We start from the raw sequence: 19,863 nt of genomic DNA, 5'->3' as shown, positions 1-19,863 counted from the left end.
GAAGAGGCTGTCTTTTTTCCATTGGACATTCTTTCCTGCTTTGTCAAAGATTAGTTAACCATAGAGGTGAGGGTCTATTTCTGGGTTCTCTATTCTGTTCCACTGATCTATGTGTCTGTTTTTGTGCCAGTACCACGCTGTCTTGATGATGACAGCTTGGTAATAGAGCTTGAAGTCCGGAATTGTGATGCTACCAACTTTGGCTTTTTTTTTTTTTTCAATTTTCCTTTGGCTATTCAAGGTCTTTTCTGTACTTTGTCAAATGCTTTTTCAGCATCTATTGAGAGATCATATGGTTCTTGTTCTTCCTTTTATTAATGTGTTGTATCACATTGATGGATTTGCGGATGTTGAACTAACCTTGCAGCCCTGGAATAAATCCCACTTGGTCGTGGTGAATAATCCTTTTAAGGTATTGTTGAATCCTGTTGGCTAGTATTTTGGTGAGAATTTTTGCATCTGTGTTCATCAAGGATATTGGTCTGTATATATATATATATATTTTAATGGGATCCTTGTCTGGTTTTGGGATCAAGGTGATGCTGGCCTCATAAAATGAGTTTGGAAGTTTTCCTTCCATTTTTATTTTTTGGAACAGTTTCAGAAGAATAGGGATCAGTTCTTCTTTAAACATTTGGTAGAATTCCTCTGGGGAAGTTGTCTGGCCCTGGGCTTTTGTTTGTTTGGAGATTTTTGATGATTGTTTCAATCTCATTACTGGTTATAGGTCTGTTCAGGCTTTCTATTTCTTCCTGGTTCAGTTGTGGTAGTTTATATGTCTCTAGGAATGCATCCATTTCTTCCAGATTGTCAAATTTGTTGACATAGAGTTGCTCATAGTATGTTCTTATAATTGTCTGTATTTCTTTGGTGTTAGTTGTGATCTCTCCTCTTTCATTCATGATTTTATTTATTTGGGTCCTTTCTCTTTTCTTTTTGATAAGTCGGGCCAGGGGTTTATCAATCTCATTAATTCTTTCAAAGAACTAGCTCCCAGTTTAGTTGATTTGTTCTATTGTTTTTTTGGTTTCTATTTCACTGATTTCTGCTCTGATCTTTATGATTTCTCTTCTCCTGCTGGGTTTAGGGTTTCTTTCTTGTTATTTCTCCAGCTCCTTTAGGTGTAGGGTTAGGTTGTGTACCAGGCTTTTCTTGTTTCTTGAGAAAGGCTTGTACCACTATATATTTTCCTCTTAGGACTGCCTTTGCTGTGTCCCACAGATTTTGAACACTTGTGTTTTCATTATCATTTGTTTCCATGAATTTTTTCAATTCTTCTTTAATTTCCTGGTGGACCCATTCATTCTTTAGAAGGATGCTGTTTAGTTTCCATGTATTTGGGTTCTTTCCAAATTTCCTCTTGTGATTGAGTTCTAGCTTCAGAGCATTGTGATCTGAAAATATGCAGGGAATGATCTCAGTTTTTTGGTACCAGTTGAGACCTGATTTAGGATGGAGGATGTGATCTATTCTGGAGAATGTTCCATGTGCACTAGAGAACAATGTGTATTCTGTTGCTTTGGGATGAAATGTTCTGAATATATCTGTGATGTCCATCTGTTCCAGTGTGTCATTTAAGGCTTTTATTTCCTTGTTGGTCTTTTGCTTGGATGATCTGTCCATTTCAGTGAGGGGAGTGTTACAGTCCCCTACTATTATTGTATTATTGTTGATGTGTTTCTTTGATTTTGTTATTAATTGGTTTATATAGTTGGCTGCTCCCACATTAGGGGCATAGATATTTAAAATTGTTAGATCTTCTTGTTGGACAGATCCTTTGAGTATGATGTGTCCTTCCTCATCTCTTATTATAGTCTTTGGATTAAAATTTAATTGATCTGTTATAAGGATTGCCACTCCTGCTTTCTTCTGATGTCCATTAGCATGGTAAATTGTTTTCCACAGCCTCACTTTGTCTTCGGGTCTAAAATGAGTGTTAGATCTGGAGGTGTCTTCGGGTCTAAAATGAGTTTCTTGTAGGCAACATATCGATGCGTTTTGTTTTTTTTTAATCCATTCTGATACCCTGTGTCTTTTGATTGGGGCCTTTAGCCCATTAACATTCAGGGTAACTATTGAGAGATATGAATTTAGTGCCATTGTATTGCCTGTAAGGTGACTGTTACTGTATATTGTCTCTGTTCCTTTCTGATCTACTACTTTTAGGCTCTCTCTTTTCTTAGAGGACCCCTTTTAATATTTCCTGTAGAGCTGGTTTGGTGTTTGAAAATTCTTTCAGGTTTTTTGTCCTGGAAGCTTTTAATCTCTCTTTCTATTTTCAATGATAGCCTAGCTGGATATAGTATTCTTGGCTGCATGTTTTTCTCGTTTAGTGCTCTGAATATATCATGCTAGCTCTTTCTGGCCTGCCAGGTCTCTGGATAAGTCTGCTGCCAATCTAATACTTTTACCATTGTATGTAACAGACTTCTATTCCCGGGCTGCTTTCAGGATTTTCTCTTTGTCACTAAGACTTGTAAATTTTACTATTAGGTGATGGGGTGTGGACCTATTCTTATTGATTTTGAGGGGCGTTCTCTGCACCTCCTGGATTTTGATGCTTGTTCCCTTTGCCATATTGGAGAAATTCTCTCCAATAATTCTCTCCAGTATACCTTCTGCTCCCCTTTCTCTTTCTTTTTCTTCAGAAAAGAATCCCAATTCTTCGTGGAATCCCAATTATTCTAATGTTGTGTCGTCTTATGGTGTCACTTATCTCTCGAATTCTCCTCTCATGGTCCAGTAGCTGCTTGTCCCTCTTTTGATCAGCTTCTTTATTCTCTGTCATTTGGTCTTCTATATTGCTAATTCTTTCTTCTGCCTCATTTATCTTAGCAGTCAGAGCCTCCATTTTTGATTGCACCTCATTAATAGCTTTATTTTATTTCAACTTGGTTAGATTTTAGTTCTTTTATTTCTCCAGAAAGGGCTTTTATATCTCCCGAGAGGTTTTCTCTAATATCTTCCTCTTTTTTGAGCCCAGCTAGAACCTTGAGAATTGTCATTCTGAACTCTAGATCTGACATATTACCAATGTCTGTATTTATTAGGTCCCTAGCCTTTGGTACTGCCTCTTATTCTTTTTTTTTTGTGGTGAATTTTTCTGCCTTGTCATTTTGTCCAGATAAGAGTACATGAAGGAGCAAGTAAAATACTAAAAGGGTTGCAAAGACCCAGGAAAATATGCTTTAACTTAATCAGAATAGATCCCAAATCGTGAGGGGGGAGAAAGGGGATAAAAAGAGGTTCAGAAAGAAAAAAAAAAAAAAGAAACAATTAAAAAAAAAAAAAAAAAAAAGAAAAAAAAATAAAAAAGAAAAATATATATATATATATATATATATATATATATATTAGATAAACTAGTTTAAAAATGTTTAAAAAAAGGGTAAAAGTTAAAAAAAATTAGCAGAAGAAGAGAGGAAAAAAAAATTGAAAAAGAAAAAAAAATTAAATTAACTGCAAGACTAAAGATTCATGGGGAGAAAGCCATGAGTTCCGTGCTTTGCTTTCTCCTCCTCTGGAATTCTGCTGCTCTCCTTGTTGTTGAAACTGCACTCCTTGGTAGGTGAACTTGGTCCTGGCTGGATTTCTTGTTGATCTTCTGGGGGAGGAGCCTGTTGTAGTGATTCTCAAGTGTCTTTGCCCCAGGCAGAATTGCACTGCCCTTACCAGGGGCCGGGCTGAGTAATCTGCTCAGGTTCGCTTTCAGGAGATTTTGTTCCCTGAGTGCTTTCCGTAGAGTCGGAAAACGGGAATGAAGATGGCGGCCTCCCAGTCTCCAGCCCGGAGGAGCTGAGAGCTCGGGGTCCCACTCCTCAGTGTGCCTCAGAGAACAGTGTCCATTTACTCCCATCTCCCTGGCCTCCGGCCGCCCTCCGAGCTCACCGAGCCTGCGACCGGTTCAAGGAAACCCCGAGCTGTCAGCTCACTCCTCAGCTCTGTCTCTGTAGCCGGCTTCCCTGTTCTAATACCTGAAAGCTCTGCGACACTCAGACACCCCCGATCCTTCTGTGACCCTGCTGGACCTGATGCCATGCTGACTCCGCGTGGGCTTCACCCCAGTTTAGCCTCTGGAGCAATGTCCGTCAGCGGAACAGACTTTTAAAAGTCCCGATTTTGTGCTCCGTAGCTCTGCCGCTTGCCGGGAGCCGGCCCTTCCCCCCAGGGTCTATCTTCCCGTCGCTTTGGATTCACTTCTCCGCCAGTCCTACCTTTCAGAAAATGGTTGATTTTCTGTTTCTAGAATTGCTGTTCTTTTTCTCCTTGATCTCCTGTTGGATTTGGATTTGTAGGTGTTTGCAATCTTTAAATAAGCTATCTAGCTGATCTCCTGCTACCTGAAGTAGTCTCAGCCTGCTACTTCTCTGTCATCTTGACTCCCCCTGGGAATTAGATTTTAATACAGCTATTTAAAAGGCCCTCTACACATGAGCCACAAGCCCAGGTACATCCTAGCTGCTCTCTGAATCCAGAGGACACCCTGGGTGATAAGCACCCCACTGGGCCCTTCTTGAAATCCTGATGCCTGCAGTCATGAGTGAAAAGAAAGACTTTTGGGGTGGTAATAGCTTCTGGAGCAATCGTTATCTGTTGTTTCTGTGACCCCAAAGTAGATAGAGTGTGATTGGTTGGGAGGAGAAGATTTTGGATGGAGGAGTGGAGGCCCTTGGGCTCTGGCTTCATGGAGCCTTTCACCTGTGGGTCCACACCCATCACAGCATTCAGCAACTCCCCCACTCCCTTTTATTTCCCAGGACCATCTTCTTTAGAAGATGTGGTGTCAAAAGTGGGCTACTGTCCAGACCTATGGAATTCACATTGAAGGGTGTGAGTATCTCTCTGTTTTACACTGTACAATTTCCTCTGGACACCAGGATCAGGTAGAAGGTGGATCAACAGGGGCAGCGAGAGAGAGCTCTCACCATAGGCCTGTTGTTTTCCAACAACTGATGTGTGGCCAAGAGGGGGAATGGATTCATTTGGGATGTGCTGTCTGCTCAAATTCCTGACTCACTTTGAGCCAAGACAATGGAGGAACTTGTCTTTTTCTTTTGAATTTTTTTTTATTACTATGTTCAGTTAGCCAGTGTATAGGGCATCATTGATTTTTGATGTAGTGTTCAATGATTCATTAGTTACATATAACACCCAGTGCTCATCACAACATGTGCCCTCCTTAATACCCATTACCCTGTTATCCCATCCCACCCCTTTTCTGTAACCCTTAGTTTGTTTCCTGGAGTCCAGAGTCTCTCATAGTTTATCTTTCTCTCTTTTGGATTTTATTTTATTTTTTTAAAGACTTTATTTATTTATTTGACACACAGAGAGAGATCACAAGCAGGCAGAAAAATAGGCAGAGAGAGAGGGGGAAGCTAGCTTCCTGCTGAACAGAGAGCCTGATGCAGGTCTCGATCCCAGGACCCTGAGAGCATGACCTGAGCTGAAGGCAGAGGCCTAACCCTCTGAGCCACCTGGGTGCCCTCTTTTTTGGATTTTAAAGAACTTTTTCCACAACAGAGAATTGAGTCCTCTACCAAACACCAAATATTTTCCAAATAAATTATTCTGTGTTTTCATTCAATTCTTGACTTTGCCTGGATGTGCACATGTGTGTGTGCAACAAAGTGTGTGGCCAAATTAGTTATTTTTTTTCATTTTGGTGTCTGTGTTTTACACCTGTTTAGAAAGTGTTCCTCAGCCTGAGCACACAATTTTGTCTCAAACATCTGAGCCTTCAGCCAGGCAACTCTCAGGTTTCACAGGCCCAAGAGTTTGTCTTCTTGTTTGGAGTTTTACCTTATGGCTCTCAGGGATGATCCTCTTCATGTTGATCTATAATTTACTCTGGAAAGACAAATATTAATCCCCAGGTTTCTGAGTTCCTGGGAGCTCCCTGTCACAGCCAGGTTCTCTGCAGAGAGGGATGGAGCCTGCTCCTTAGTGGAGCTTGGCTTGGGGCCTGAGAACCACCACCAAGCGAGGGAACCCTCACAGGGGGAGGGAGGCAGAATTGTGAATATTTATCTGGGACAAGGTTAACAATGGGGGGGGACATATTGTTAGTAGGTCTGTGGGGATCTACTCATTCATTCATCCCACAGAGGTATGTTATGCCAGGACTGCCACTGTCAAATGATGCCTTCTGCTTGGTGTTTCTGTGGGCAATCCCTGCCAGCCATAGGCACCACCTCCCCAAGTGCTTCTCAGTCCTAGATTCCCTGAGTCTGGCAGTTTGGTGCCTCATCCTGCTTCTAGGACTACAGAGTCACATAACAGAATGCCAACAGAAACTAGGTAGTTTCATTTCCTAAAGGTTCAGTCCTAAGCCCACCAATTTAGAAAGCCAGCTGGTATGAAACACACGAGATTTCTACATTAGGGCAGAAGCTGCTGGTCTTGCTGAGCCTGTGGGGCTCTGAGAGCTGAGAGACCTGTCAGATGTGCCCACACTTGAGCAGCATCAGCAACCCAGCCTAGGCTTACCTCACAAAGGGGCCACAGATATGATCACCTGGCCAGAGAGTATAGCCAGAGGGCAGAAAGACCCCTGACTCAGGCCTGACTAACACCCTGACCAGGTGCAGGGACATGAACTGACCGTGCTGGGCAGAGAGTGGCCCACGAGTGGAGCTGGTCACAGCTCAAGTTCTCAGGAAGGAGAAAGATACCTCCTTTGGGTAAGGACAGCCAGGCCACATCTCACCAAGCAGGAGTGTTGTGAAGAGCTTGGTTCTGAGGTGCGTTTGGGGTGTAGCTGTGCCAGGTGGGGAGGGATTATAATACCAGGGTGGCCTCCAAGGGTGCCCTGGGCAACACATTCAGACATCATGGAGCAGAAGGTCTCACAGGCCAAAGTTAGCGGCTCTACTAAATCCTATGTGTATCAAGTCGGTGCAAACCATCAAACCATCAGGTGAGAGGCTAGATAGGGAAAGGAAGCAAGTTACATACTTCAGGTATGGAGGCAAGCTGGGGAGAAAAAAAGAGCATGTTGCCCAGACCCTGGGCTTGTCATGCTCTCTGCTGCCTCTGTCTCCATGTTGATGGGGTTATGGGGCCCACAGTGGGGGTTTGAGCAAAGCCTGTGCAGCAGATCAGAAACACGTACTGGCCCTGAGGAGACGCACAGGGAAGTCTGCTTAGCACAGCTGGACATGTTGAGGATTGGGTTGGTGGTTCCTGGGGTGAGGACACGTGGGGCCAGGATGGCATTATTGTTGGGTGGCTAACATAAGACCTTATGAATATTATGTTTTCTGAGTATCTCATGTGTACTTAGTATCTGATAGATATCAGATGTCTCTCGGTTCTGCTGTCACATTCCTTATTCAACTTAGGCATGCTATACTTACCACATGTCTGTAATGAACACAACTTTACGATTCTGCCTTTGTCTCTTTGGGGGAGGAAAAATTTTGTGCCCCCTTCAAGGTCCTTCTAGCTAGACTAAGAATCAAATTGATACACAACAGATTAACAGGAGAAAAATCAAATTTAATTTCATACATATGGGGAATTCACACAGACATGGAAATTCCAAAGACAGTCAGGCAAACTGAGGTATACATGTCATGCTGAACTAAGGAAAAGGACTATGGTATGGGGTTTGGGACTTCAAAGGGGAGGAATGTAAACCTCAAGAAGAAAGAAAAATAATTAATGTTTGTGGGACTCCTGGGTGACTCAGTGGGTTACACCTCTGCCTTCAGCTCGGGGTCATGGTCTTAGGGTCCTGGGATCCAGTCTCGCATCTGACTCTCTGCTCAGCAGGGAGCCTGCTTCTCCCTTTTTCTCTGTCTGCTTCTCAGCTTACTTGTGATCTCTCTCTCTCTGTCAAATAAATAAATAAAATCTTAGAAAAAAAAAAGAATTGATGTTTGGTAAACAAATGCTTATTGGCCCTATGGAAACAATGGGGTACAGAGAGGACTTTGATCTAACAGTGCTTGCTGTTGTAGGTAGGACCTCTCTACCATACCTTACTGATAGTATAATGTAGTTGTCTGTAGTATAATGTAGTTGTCCAGGAGTTCTCTTCCTGGAGCAGGTTCTCTACCTAAATTCTTTGTAGGCGGCTGGAGGAGGAGAAAAGCTAAAGAACTTTTCCTGAATCTGCTGGGTTTTGATTGTTTTTTAAATCAAAATAATCTTCATGGCAAAGCGGCTCCTCTTGAGGTGGCCTGCCTTTGGCCCCTATATCTCTCAGGCTATTTGCTTTTGAATTACATGTACTTAACACAGTAATTGTTGTGCCTCTGTCTCATGAACTACATCTTGATTAACTTTCTATGGCGAATGGAATCTCCCCAACAGCAAATATACATTAAAGCTGTGATCTACAGATACTCATCAGTTATACTGCCATGTGTTTCAGGCAATGAGGTAAAACTCTGACAGGTAGCCTGAGGCATTTACTTGACCTTTTTGTGAGAACTATTTTCCTTCCTGTGTAAAATGGGCTACTTATTATGTGGCCCCAAGGGAAAAATTAAATTAAATTAAATTAATTAAATTAATTCTAAATTAAAGAAGAGAAACATGTGATATCCTTATTATAGGGTCTGGTAAGACTCAATAATGCTCCACAAACAGATGTCAGTGTGATTGCTACTTAGCCTGACTGGAAATGGGGGAGACAAAGGGGGGCAGTTTTGAAGCCAAAGGCTTCCCTGAGGATTTTCATCCATGCTCCTGAAGAGGAGACAAGATGAGTTTTGAGGCCCATGTTGTCCCTGAGGCAGTGCTTCTGTCCTTGTGCCTTTCTGTGCACTGAGACCTGATATAGACAGGCACCTGCGCTGGATGTGCGGGGGCCTCGCAGGCCAGGAGGCAGGGGTTACTTGGTGGGGAAGGAAAGGAGTGTGAGTGCATTCCTTCCAGAAGAGAACAGCCAAAATGGGAACATGTGCTGAATTGTGATTGCCGATTTCTCACTCCACTTCTCTTTTGGGAAGGAGAGAGAGAGAAGCCCATAGGACACAAAGCTAACAGAAGTTCTCTCTTTTTTACCCCTAGCAGTGTCAGGAAGACTGGGGGGGTGCAGAAGCAGCAGGGCCAGCCCAGCCCATGTCCTGCCCCAGTCCTGGAAGGACAGAAGGAACAAGGCTTATACCCGCTTGGCTGAGGTGCCATGGCCAGACTCTGCCTGAGCCTGCTGCTCCTGGTGGCCACTGTGACCTTTGTGCCCAGAGGTGTCCACACCTGGGGCAGATCGAAGGTGGTGAGGAATTTCCAAGACATCCCGGAAACTTACGTCTATGTGCGGCAGGCACTGTGGCATGCCATGAAAGAGTATAACAAGGCCAACAAAGACAAGTACACCTTCAAGGTGGTGAAGGTCCTGAAATCCCAGGAACAGGTTGGTGAGCATGTTCTCTTTGCTCTTTCTTTCCAAGATGCAGTCATGGAGGGGCCCATTATCCACAAAGGGCACAGACCCCAGGGAGGGGAAAACAGCTGAGAGACACTGTTAGTCAAATATATATTAATTTTATTTTAGGGGTTTTGGGAGGAAAGTTAGTTACACTTTATCCTTTATCATTCTGGGACAAAACATAAAGTAGCCATTAAAATAACTTAAAATTGATTACAATCATATTGGAAAGCATAGGTGAGAGTCCAAGAAGGGTTGTTGAAGGGGCCAAGTCTGGGAGAATTTGGGCTGTTATCAAAATGAGTCAGTATATGGATTATCACACAGAGAAAAAGCAAAGGAAGTGCAAGTCCAGCTTTTATTTAAAAAAAAAAAAAAAGGAAGGGAAGGCTCTTGTTTATAGAAAAAACCTACCTATATATGTAAAAGCTTTGTAAGTAGGAAATCATCATGGCAATAACTACTTCAGGCAAACGTCATGAATGAGTCCTGCAACCACTGGGTGGGAGAGTGGTGGGGGACAAACTGATGCAGGGAAAAGATTGTAAAAACAATCAGGAAATTTGGCAAGTGCCTTGTTTACCAAAATGCTTGTTACCAACACTGGGACAGACTGACATCATGTGCCCCTGATGTGAGGTCACAGAAAGGACACAGCATCATCTGTGCATGGTATTCCCTGTCTAAAATCCACCCTCCATAGGTTATCATGAAGAACAATGAGACAAATCCATATTATGGGGCATTCTGTAACACCTCTTAAAAATATCAGTGTCATGAAAGATAGGGAAAAAAGCAGGGAAACTTCCAGATTAAAGGAGGTGTAAGAAACATGACAACTAAATTCAATATGTGGTCTTGTATTATCTCTGGGATTAAAAAAATTAAAAACCAGTAAAAGATGTGTTTGGGGGAACTGGAATATGGACTGTATCATAGAAGAGGTCATTGTACCAATGTTGTATCCCAAGAAAGATGTGGTTTGGGGCGAACTTGGAGAGGAATCAGTAGGTGCACAAAAGGAATGGGGGTTCAACCAGTCAGTCTGGATGGAGTTTAAGGAAGGGAAGAGGGAGGGGCTAATGGGGAATGGGACTACCCGGCAACATTGGAGTGACATGCAGTACACGGACAGTCTTTGTGCTCCTCTTCCTCCTTCACTAGCCCTGTCTCCTCTCCATCCTCTGCCTTCTAACCTTTGTTGTCCATACCTGCAGGTCATCAGGAACCTGCTCAGGTTCCTGTTTTCTTAATAGGGTTAGGAGAGAAAGCTCATTTGGCAGCTTCATGTCCCTGTGAGGCTGGGACATTTGGTCCCTTTACCATCCTCCACACTCAATGGGCCTTGGCTCCCTCCTTTTTGTATGTGTGGTCCTGGCTATGTTGTTTGTGTTTCTTGAGTAGTGGACACCTGGGGCCAGGATGTGTGTCACCACTGGTGGCCAAGTTAAATATTAGATAAATTAGTTAAAACTAAAAAGTAGTTAAATTTAAAATAAAGTAAATATCAACTGCCTTGGGAGCTCATTTATATGCAGTGAACTAATTGATAGTGAACTATTCCACTTTCATGGACTTTTCTTTATCTACAATTTTTCAGTTTCACAAATAGATGGTTCTGCTTCACTTAATCAAAAGTACACTGAATTCTCATGTCTCAAAACTTATACATCATTTTGTACTGTGTGCTAGTTTTTTCATGAATGCACATTTTATTTCTCAGCTCACTGTAAACACTTGAATGCAGGTAAGAATTCAAAAGAATCAGGTAGAAACAGATTCAAAAAGAGTCTAGAACAGAAGTATTTAAAATTCCTTGACCTTCCATCGACATACCAGTGGAAAACACACTGAAAAAAAAGGTAAGGAAGAATGAAACATCCCCCCCCCAAACAAAATTAACTCAAAACAAAACAAAAGCAAAAAGAAAAATTCTTGGTGATAATTCAGATTAAAATTAGTAACACACACAGGCTCTATATAAAGAGAGCAGCTATATCTTATTGGTTGATTTAACTTTAAAGTACAAAGATCTATATCAGGAGTTAGACAATTATAGCCTGTAGCCAAGTCTGGCTTGCTGCTTATTTCATATGCCCCATGAACTAGTTATAAGAATAGTTATAAGAAACAAAAAAGGAATATTTCATGACATGAAAAATTACATAAAATTTAAATTTCCATGTCTATAAATAAAGTTTTATTAGAACATTGTCACCTGCATTGTTTGAGTGCAGTCTAGGACTACTTTTCTGCAGTACTGACATTATTGTGTGTTCTAAGCCTAAAATATTTACTCTCCAGTCCTTAAAGAAAAAGTTTGCAGCTACCTGTTCTTTTTCATAGTTGACCGAGGCTCTGCTGCAGATTCTGTGCAAGGGGAATGATGGTAAAAAAAAAAAAGCACTGTGGGTCTGATTATATGCTAATTTCTTTCAAGAAATACAATGCAGTGCTATAAACGTATTTTCTCTTCCTTATAATTTTCTTAATAATTTTTTCTTTTCTCTAGCTTAATTTAGTTCAAGAACACAGTATATAATATATATGATACAAAAAATATGTGTTAGTTGACTGTTTATGTTATTGGTGAGCCTTCTGGTCAACGGTAGGCTATTAGTAAGTTTTTGAGGAGTCCAAAGTTCCACTTGGTTTTTTGATTGTGCCTATAAGTCCCACATTGTTCAAGGGTCAACTGTATATACAGTGTACTTTGTGCCAGACCTGGTTGCTTTTCATATGCTCATTCAGATCTTGTAACTCATTATACAGGAACTATTTTCTTCCACTTTAAAGAGAAAATAGGCACAGACGGGTTTAGTATTTTGTCCAGGGACACACAGCTAGTACGTAGAAGAGTCAAGATTTAAACCCAGGTTGCCTGTTGTGAATGAGCACCTGTTACTGCCTGAGTAATATGGGTGGAGTGCAAGTGGTAGGATATTGCAGCCAGATGAAAGAGGTCATGGAAGGTCAGGAGAATCAGAGACCTGTCTGTGAAGACAGTGAAGGGCTGCCTCAGCAGCCAGGACCCTTATCCTCTTCCCTTTTCTGGGCAATCAGGGAACAAGCTAGGGCTGGTTGTCAGTTGGTGGGTTGTTGAGGATGATTCAGAGCAGTTTGGTTTTATGGTGATTTTAACTTGGAAATATCAGTCAAACATAAAGCAAGGGCTCTCAAATGGGTATAGATTTTGCTAGGCAGGGGATTTGGGGCAATACCTGGAAGGCTTTTTGGTTATCACAACCGGAGCTTTTTGGTTATCACTGCTGACACTTAGAGTGCAGAGACCAGGGACGCTGCTAAGTACCCTGCAGTGCTCAGGGCAGCCCCTACCACAAAGACTTACATGTCAATAGTGCTGAGGTTGAGAAACTTGTTATCCAGTCATTAAAAATATTCTAGGAGTACGTCTGAAAGTCACTGAGTTGAAAAATGGAAGCGAAGACCCAATTTCTTGCATTTCCAATCTGACTTGTTATTTCCTGAAGGCACCCCCAGAAGCAGTTGGCTGTCCTTACACTTACACATATAACTGAAAAATTTTAAAGTATATATGATATTCAATAAACCATACTTACAATTCTGCCAACCACTACCATTCCATTCAATACCCAGGCAACTTCTCTAGAATGTCCAAAGAGCTTACTGTATTTTCAAAATGATCTCTTACTCTTCTAGGATCAGTTATTGTGTTTAACTTGGTCATTTTCTTTAATACATTCTCTCCCTTAAGTTTTGTAAAATATTACCTTGTTCTCATTTTTAAATAATAAGAGTTTCCATTTGCCATTGTGGTATCTCCATTTCCCCATAGGGCTCTCTGGAACACCAGGGCTAGTGGGGGGCTCTGCATGGGAAAGGAAGAGGCCCTGAAATCAGGGACTTGGGAGGGTGCATCATGTGCAATAGGGTTTAATTGCTAAAATTGCCAAGGAGACTAGAGAAGCAGTATCCTCCAAGGAAATTTCAGTTCTGGGATGTCTTGTCTTCTTCTTCCAATATCTATTGATGATGTATGAAGATGTTATAGACTCTGCTGTTTATTTTCCAAACTCCAATAAGAAAACCATTACCTTTCCCAGGAAAACATTGTTTGGGGAATAGTTTTCTTGCTTTATCTTGGGGGTAGTTGTCATTATTTAACATTCAATACCATGATAAGAGAGACAGAGGGAGCAAGATTATGGTAAGGACCCCTCCCCCTCCAGTTATCCCCAAATTTCTGACATGGAAAATGTAAGAGGAAGAGAAGGAGGTGTACATTCTTTGCCCTAAGCAGTCAATGACATGTTTCTTATCAGAGATGACACTTGGTATCATATATTCACTTATGATATCTAATTTTTATTTTTTAAAATATTTTATTCATTATTTTGAGAGAGGGGGAGAGAGAACACAAGAGAGGAAGAGGGGCAAAGGGAGAGGGAGATGCAGACTCCCAGCTGAGCAGGGAGCCCAACATGGGGCTTGATCCCGGGACCCAAGGATCATGACCTGAGACTAAGGGAGATACTTCACTAACTGAGCTACCCAGGTGCCGCTATGATATGTAATTTTTAAATTACTCTTTGACAGGTCACAGACAGTTTGGACTATTTTCTTGAAGTCAAAATTGCCCGAACAATGTGCAAGAAAATTTCAGGAGAAAATGAAAACTGCTTGTTACAACAGGATCCCCAAATGAAAAAGGTATGGGCTTGGCCAGGTCTGTGTACCAGACAGAGAAAACCGATAGGACCAATTCTGCTTTGATTGTCTAGTTTTCTTCTTCCTCTCCTTCTCCTTCTCCTTCTCCTTCTTCTTCTTTGTGGAAAGACAGTTTTATTATTGTAAATTCCATAGCACTGAAGCATTGTAAAGAAAACTTCGCTTTTTTCAAATTATTGTGTTCAGTTAGCCACTGTATAGTACATAATTAGTCCTTGATGCAGTGTTCAGTGATTCATTAGTTAAGTGTAACACCCAGTGCTAATCAAAGCAGGTGACCTCCTCAATACCATCATTCTGTTCCCCCCTCCCCCCCTCCTCCCCCACCCTCCACCCCCTGAAACCCTCAGATTGTTTTTCAGGGTCTGTAGTTTCTCAAGGTTCATCTCCCTCTCTGATTTCCATCTCCCCCTTTGGATTTCCATCCCTTTCCTTATGGTCCTCTGTGCTATTGCTTACATTTCACATATGAGTGAAACCGTATGATAATTTTCTTTCTCTGTTTGACCTACTTCACTTAACATAATCCCCACAAGTTCCACCCATGTCGATGCAAATGGTGGGTATTCATCTTTTCTGATGGCTGAATAATATTCCATTGTGTATGTGGACCACATATTCTGTTGAAGGGCATCTTGGCTCCTTCCACAGTTTGGCTATTTTGAACATTGCTGCTATGAACATTGGGGTGCATGTGCCCCTTATTTCCACTACATCTGTATCTTTGGGGTAAATATCCAGTAGTGCAATTGTTGGGTCATAGGGCAGCTCTATTCTTAACATCTCAAGGAACCTCCTTCCTGTTTTCCAGGGTGGCTGTCCCAGCTTGCATTCCCATCAACAGTGCAACAGGGTTCCCTTTTCTCCACATTCTTTTCAACATTTGTTGTTTCCTGTCTTGTTAATTTTTGCAATTTTAACTGGTGTAAGGTGGTATCAAATTGTGGTTTTGATTTGAATCTCCCTGATGGTTAGTGATGATGAACATTTTTCCATGTGTCTGTTAGCCATTTGTATGTCTTCTTTGGAGAAGTGTCTGTTCATGTCTTCTGCCCACTTCTTGACTGGGTTATTAGTTTTTTAAGTGTTGAGTTTGAGGGTTTCTTTATAGATCTTGAATATCAACCCTTTACTTGTAATATCATTTGCAAATATCTTCTCCCATTCCATGGGCTGCCTCTTAGTTTTGTTGACTGTTTCCTTTGCTGTGCAGAAGCTTTTTATCTTGATGAAGTCCTAAAAGTTCATTTTTGCTTTTGTTTCCCTTGCCTTTGAAGATGTGTCTTGAGGGCACCTGGGTGGCTCAGTGGGTTAAGCCGCTGCCTTCGGCTCAGTTCATGATCTCAGGGTCCTGGGATCAAGTCCCACATCGGGCTTTCTGCTCTGCGGGGAGCCTGCTTCCCTCTCTCTCTCTCTGCCTGCCTCTCCGTCTACTTGTGATTTCTCTCTGTCAAATAAATAAATAAAAATAAAAATCTTTAAAAAAAAAAAAAAGATGTATCTTGAAAGAAGTTATGTGGCGGATGTCGAAAAGGTAACTGCCTATGTTCTCCTCTAGGATTTTGGTGGATTCCTGCCTCACATTGAAATTTTTCATCCATTTTGAGTTTATCTTTGTGTATGGTATAAAATGGTCCAGTTTCATTTTTCTCTATACAGCTTCCCAATTTCCTCAGCACCACTTATTGAAGGGACTGTCCCTTTTCCATTGGATATTTTTTTCTGATTTGTCAAAGATTAGTTGACCACAGAGTTGAGGGTTTGTCTTAAACCATATTCTGATCATATTCAGGACCAGGGACAGCCAGGTTCTAGACATAGCACACTGTTTCTATAAGTTTTTGCTGATATCTTTCTCCTCTGCCAACACACACACGCACATAGACACTTGGTGGCTTAAAGCAACAACTGTTCATTATTTCTCACTGATCTGCAAGCTGAGCTGGATTTTGCTGGACAGATTTGCCTTGGCGATCTTTTCATAGAAGTTACTTCCAGTTTTTCTTTTTCATGGTTGAAGGTACATACACAAGTGTCTCTGTCTTTTGTATTTCCTTCACCTATTTGGTATATACCTAAAGCTGGCATGACACATGGCTAAGCAAAAATAATGGCAGATTAATGATTCCTTAAAATTGCCCAGACATGTGCAAATAAAATGCATCTTCATATTCTAATGGATAGTAGGCTCCACAGCAGAGCACCAAATGCAAGAGGATGGCTACATCTAGAGAGTAAGCTATTATTTTAAGTTACTAGGACTAGTTTTCAATTAAGTAACATTTAAAAAATTCTAGTAGATACTAATAATGATATATCAAATACCCATGTGCTTGATTTTATAACTATTGTCATTTTATTTCATTAATTTAAAATGTTTATTTCAACCAGTAAAATATTAAATATGCATTCCACCCCCTCCTTTCTAAGATACACACTCAAGTTGTTGAGAAGTGTTCCTATCCATTAAAAATAAATTAATCCACGTATGCAGAGTTTTGTGTGTTTTTTAAAATGTACAGAAATTTTAGAACTTTCTCTTATTTTCTTTTCCACTCAACATGTTTTGAAATTTATGATGTTGGTACAATCTGTTATTGTTTATTTATGTTAAATGGTTTCTTGGGTCACTTAATGTGTATATAAATCAGCTAAATTGGTTTTGTTACTACATATTAAGCTCTTATATGACTGTATTGCATCATTTTTGACCTTCTATCTACTTGTGGTCATCTTAAAATTTCACTTTAACCATAATGCAGCAGTGACAGGATGCATGCTGACCGAGCAGGTTTGGGGCTCTCCTTGGGACACCCCAGGGAGTGGGACCACCATTCAGCCACTTGTGCAGCTTCAGCGCTGGTGGGGCCACCACACATACTTGTAACCTCAGTTTTACTCTCCACAGTGGTAGAACCAGCACACCTTCCTTCAGTGGTGTATATGGTTGTTTATTTTCCCTCAGCACTTGGGGTTAAATCTTAAATATTTTCCATTTTGAAGTATGTGAAAGGTGATCTCCCCACCATTTCATTTGGTTGATCTCTGATTTCTAAGGAGTTTGAAATACTTTAATATCCCTAGTAATCATCCAGGTTTTCATCTCTATGCCTTGCTTTTTTTTTTTTTTTTCCTGGAACAACCAACTGGAGGGCTCCTTTGAGGAGCCACAGCCAAGCCACTGGAACCACCTGACCTCAACATCTCATGCTTCCTATTTCCTGCCTCTATCTACCCTTGGCCAAACTCAACTTCAAACCAGAGGGTGACTGTGGATGTGATCTATAGAAGTAAGAGGGCAGAAAGCCCATTGAAACAGACTGTAGAGGCTATAGGGTAAGGGTGCCCATTGGTCCAGCCCATTGAGGTCACTGGTCTTTCAAGACACATTAGTTAGTAATAGAAGGAATGCTGACATGGAGAGACACATGGAAAAAAGCTAGCATGGGGGCAGGGGTGGAGGCAACAAGATCAATAGGAGGCTATCAGGAGTCTAATGGAATACCACAAGTGAGAGATGATGTTGGTTAGGATGGTGGAGGTACTCAGTTCTGGATATTTGTGAAAGGCTTGACTGGAATTTGCTGATGGATTGGCCATGGAGAGTAAGTGGAGAAGAGTTGAGGATGACTTCAAGTTTTGTGGGGTTTGGAGGTAGTTCTCTCTCTTGGTTTTCTCTAATGCTCTCATCTTCTACATGGAGCATCTGTAATTCAGTAGACTTTGTCACCTTGATTACATCCACTTCTTATCAAGAGGAGAATCCTTTCTGTCTTGCATTTCAGAGATCCTATAGATTTGACCCCATATGCTTTCTTTAGTTATTTATTTGGATTTAGGAAGGAAGAAAAGGCAAACATTTGAGCTCCTTGGAATCCAAGTTTAAAACTTGATATGATTTTAAATAGTTATTAGATTCATCTCATGTAGAAAATTTGGAACTTTCAAAAGTATTAAGTCACTTAAAATCAACTATAAATACCATTATGTAAAGTTTGCCACTGTCAATACATTGTTATTTATACTAACTTTTCTATATTTTATATTTGTACACTTGTGTTGTTGAAATCATACTCTATACTGTTGCATAACCTAGATTTTCATTTAACAATAAATTTTAAGAATTTCCCAAACTCTAAAATTATATGAGAGCACTATATAGTGAAACTATGATTTCATTTGATTGTGTTCCACATTTTACTTTAGTCCATCCCTCAGAATTGGTTAAGTTTTCCTAACTTTTAGTTATTACGAGCAGTGCTTTAATAAATATTGTTCTTTGTTTCTATTTGTGTGATTATTGTTTCCTTGTGGGCAAAGTTTCTGGACGTTAAATTACTCAATATTTTTTCACTTCTTAAAGATTTTTAATATACATTGTTCACATGTCCTCCAGGATTGATTCTGATAATTGGGTTTTCAATTCCTGTTTCCTGATTGTTTCCTTTGGCTGATGCAGAAGTTAAGCAATTAGTCTACCCTCTGATAAACCCACTCCCTTCCCTTCCTACTACTGCCAAGAAGCACCCGAACCCATCCCAGACACCCTTCTAGCCAGAATGAATTTCTTGACTGGCCTTAGTTCTCCAATGGCCTGTCTGGATTGTTGGTAGCTTGGTCTTATTTTCTTCCTCAGGCTGATCCCTCTATATTTGTATCTTACACAACTTCAATTCTGTTTGATGTTGCCATTCATGTTTCCACTGATGTAGTGGAGGTATTCTTCATTTACATTTTTATTCTAACTGAATAAAATCTTTAGGAGTGAGAATAGGCATATAAGTGAACTCATCCCACACCAGAAGCCTGAAACCGTGCTCATTTTGCAGGCCCTGGGAAAGAGCTCTATATGTTCTCTCGGTTCCCTGGCTGCAAGTTTTGCTTCTAGTCTCCGGTCCAGAGCTTGCCCTCCCCCACCAAGACATTCAGGAACCTGTACTATTCTTGCCTCTTCTGGTAAGGACTCCCTGGGCCCTCCAGGTGGAGTCTCAGTAGGCTGCAGGGGAGTCAGTGGCTGGATGAGGGCCAGAGCTAGAGATGAGCATTGCTGAGAATAATCAGTTTGTGGGCTCCTACCGCTCACAATGACTTCAGATCACAGGTGAATTGGCAGGGGTCCATCCTGGTGAGTGAGACTGGCTTCTCTGCCATCCGGTCTCAAGTCTAAGGGCTCCAGGAACTTCAGTGGCATGGCTGGCTCAGGCTGCCTTTAGCCACCCTGAAGCCAAATTCTGGCACCTAGAAATAGAAACTTCTGTTTGTTTTTCATTTTTCTTTCTTACAAACTGATTATTCTTTTTCATCTCTTTTAGATGTTTCTTTGCACCTTTATTGTTGCAACAAAACCTTGGAAATTTGAATTCACTACGCTGAAGAAACAATGTGAAGAGGTCTAATTACCTTCTAGCATATTCCACTGCTTTCACTTCCATTTTAAAGAAGCAAATACGCTTGTAAATCATTTAAATAAGCTGACCCACTGACTTCACTTTTGTGGCCTTTGTGCTTTTTTGTATGCACTTCAGGGTCTGATACTGAGAACATGATGCCTTTTTTTTTTTTTTATGCATTCTTATGTTTATTTTTTTTTTTTAATTTTTTATTTTTTATAAACATATATTTTTATCCCCAGGGGTACAGGTCTGTGAATCACCAGGTTTACACACTTCACAGCACTCACCAAAGCACATACCCTCCCCAATGTCCATAATCCCACCCCCTTCTCCCAAACCCCCTCCCCCCGGCAACCCTCAGTTTGTTTTGTGAGATTAAGA

General features: G+C 41.1%; 1 protein-coding gene across 1 annotated transcript; it reads left to right on the top strand.

The window, feature by feature from the left end:
- Positions 1 to 9,136: 9,136 nt before the first annotated feature.
- Positions 9,137 to 19,485, top strand: CST8 (cystatin 8). The gene is made up of 3 exons (XM_059407883.1): positions 9,137 to 9,364; positions 13,958 to 14,071; positions 19,402 to 19,485. The coding sequence occupies exons 1-3, from the start codon at positions 9,137 to 9,139 to the stop codon at positions 19,483 to 19,485; spliced, it is 426 nt and encodes a 141-aa protein (XP_059263866.1).
- Positions 19,486 to 19,863: the final 378 nt, after the last annotated feature.

The sequence above is a fragment of the Mustela nigripes genome, chromosome 7 (assembly GCF_022355385.1).
Source record: "Mustela nigripes isolate SB6536 chromosome 7, MUSNIG.SB6536, whole genome shotgun sequence".
Lineage (NCBI taxonomy): Eukaryota > Metazoa > Chordata > Mammalia > Carnivora > Mustelidae > Mustela > Mustela nigripes.
The sequence above is the reverse complement of the archived record's forward strand: the minus strand, read 5'-3'. Positions and strand labels throughout refer to the sequence as shown.

Excerpts from the sequence above, each read along its gene's own strand:
- CST8 (XM_059407883.1), top strand. The coding sequence starts at position 9,137 with ATGGCCAGACTCTGCCTGAGCCTGCTGCTCCTGGTGGCCACTGTGACC. Across the intron at positions 9,365-13,957 it reads TCCTGAAATCCCAGGAACAG|GTCACAGACAGTTTGGACTA; the intron begins GTTGGTGAGCAT and ends ACTCTTTGACAG. Across the intron at positions 14,072-19,401 it reads AGGATCCCCAAATGAAAAAG|ATGTTTCTTTGCACCTTTAT; the intron begins GTATGGGCTTGG and ends CATCTCTTTTAG.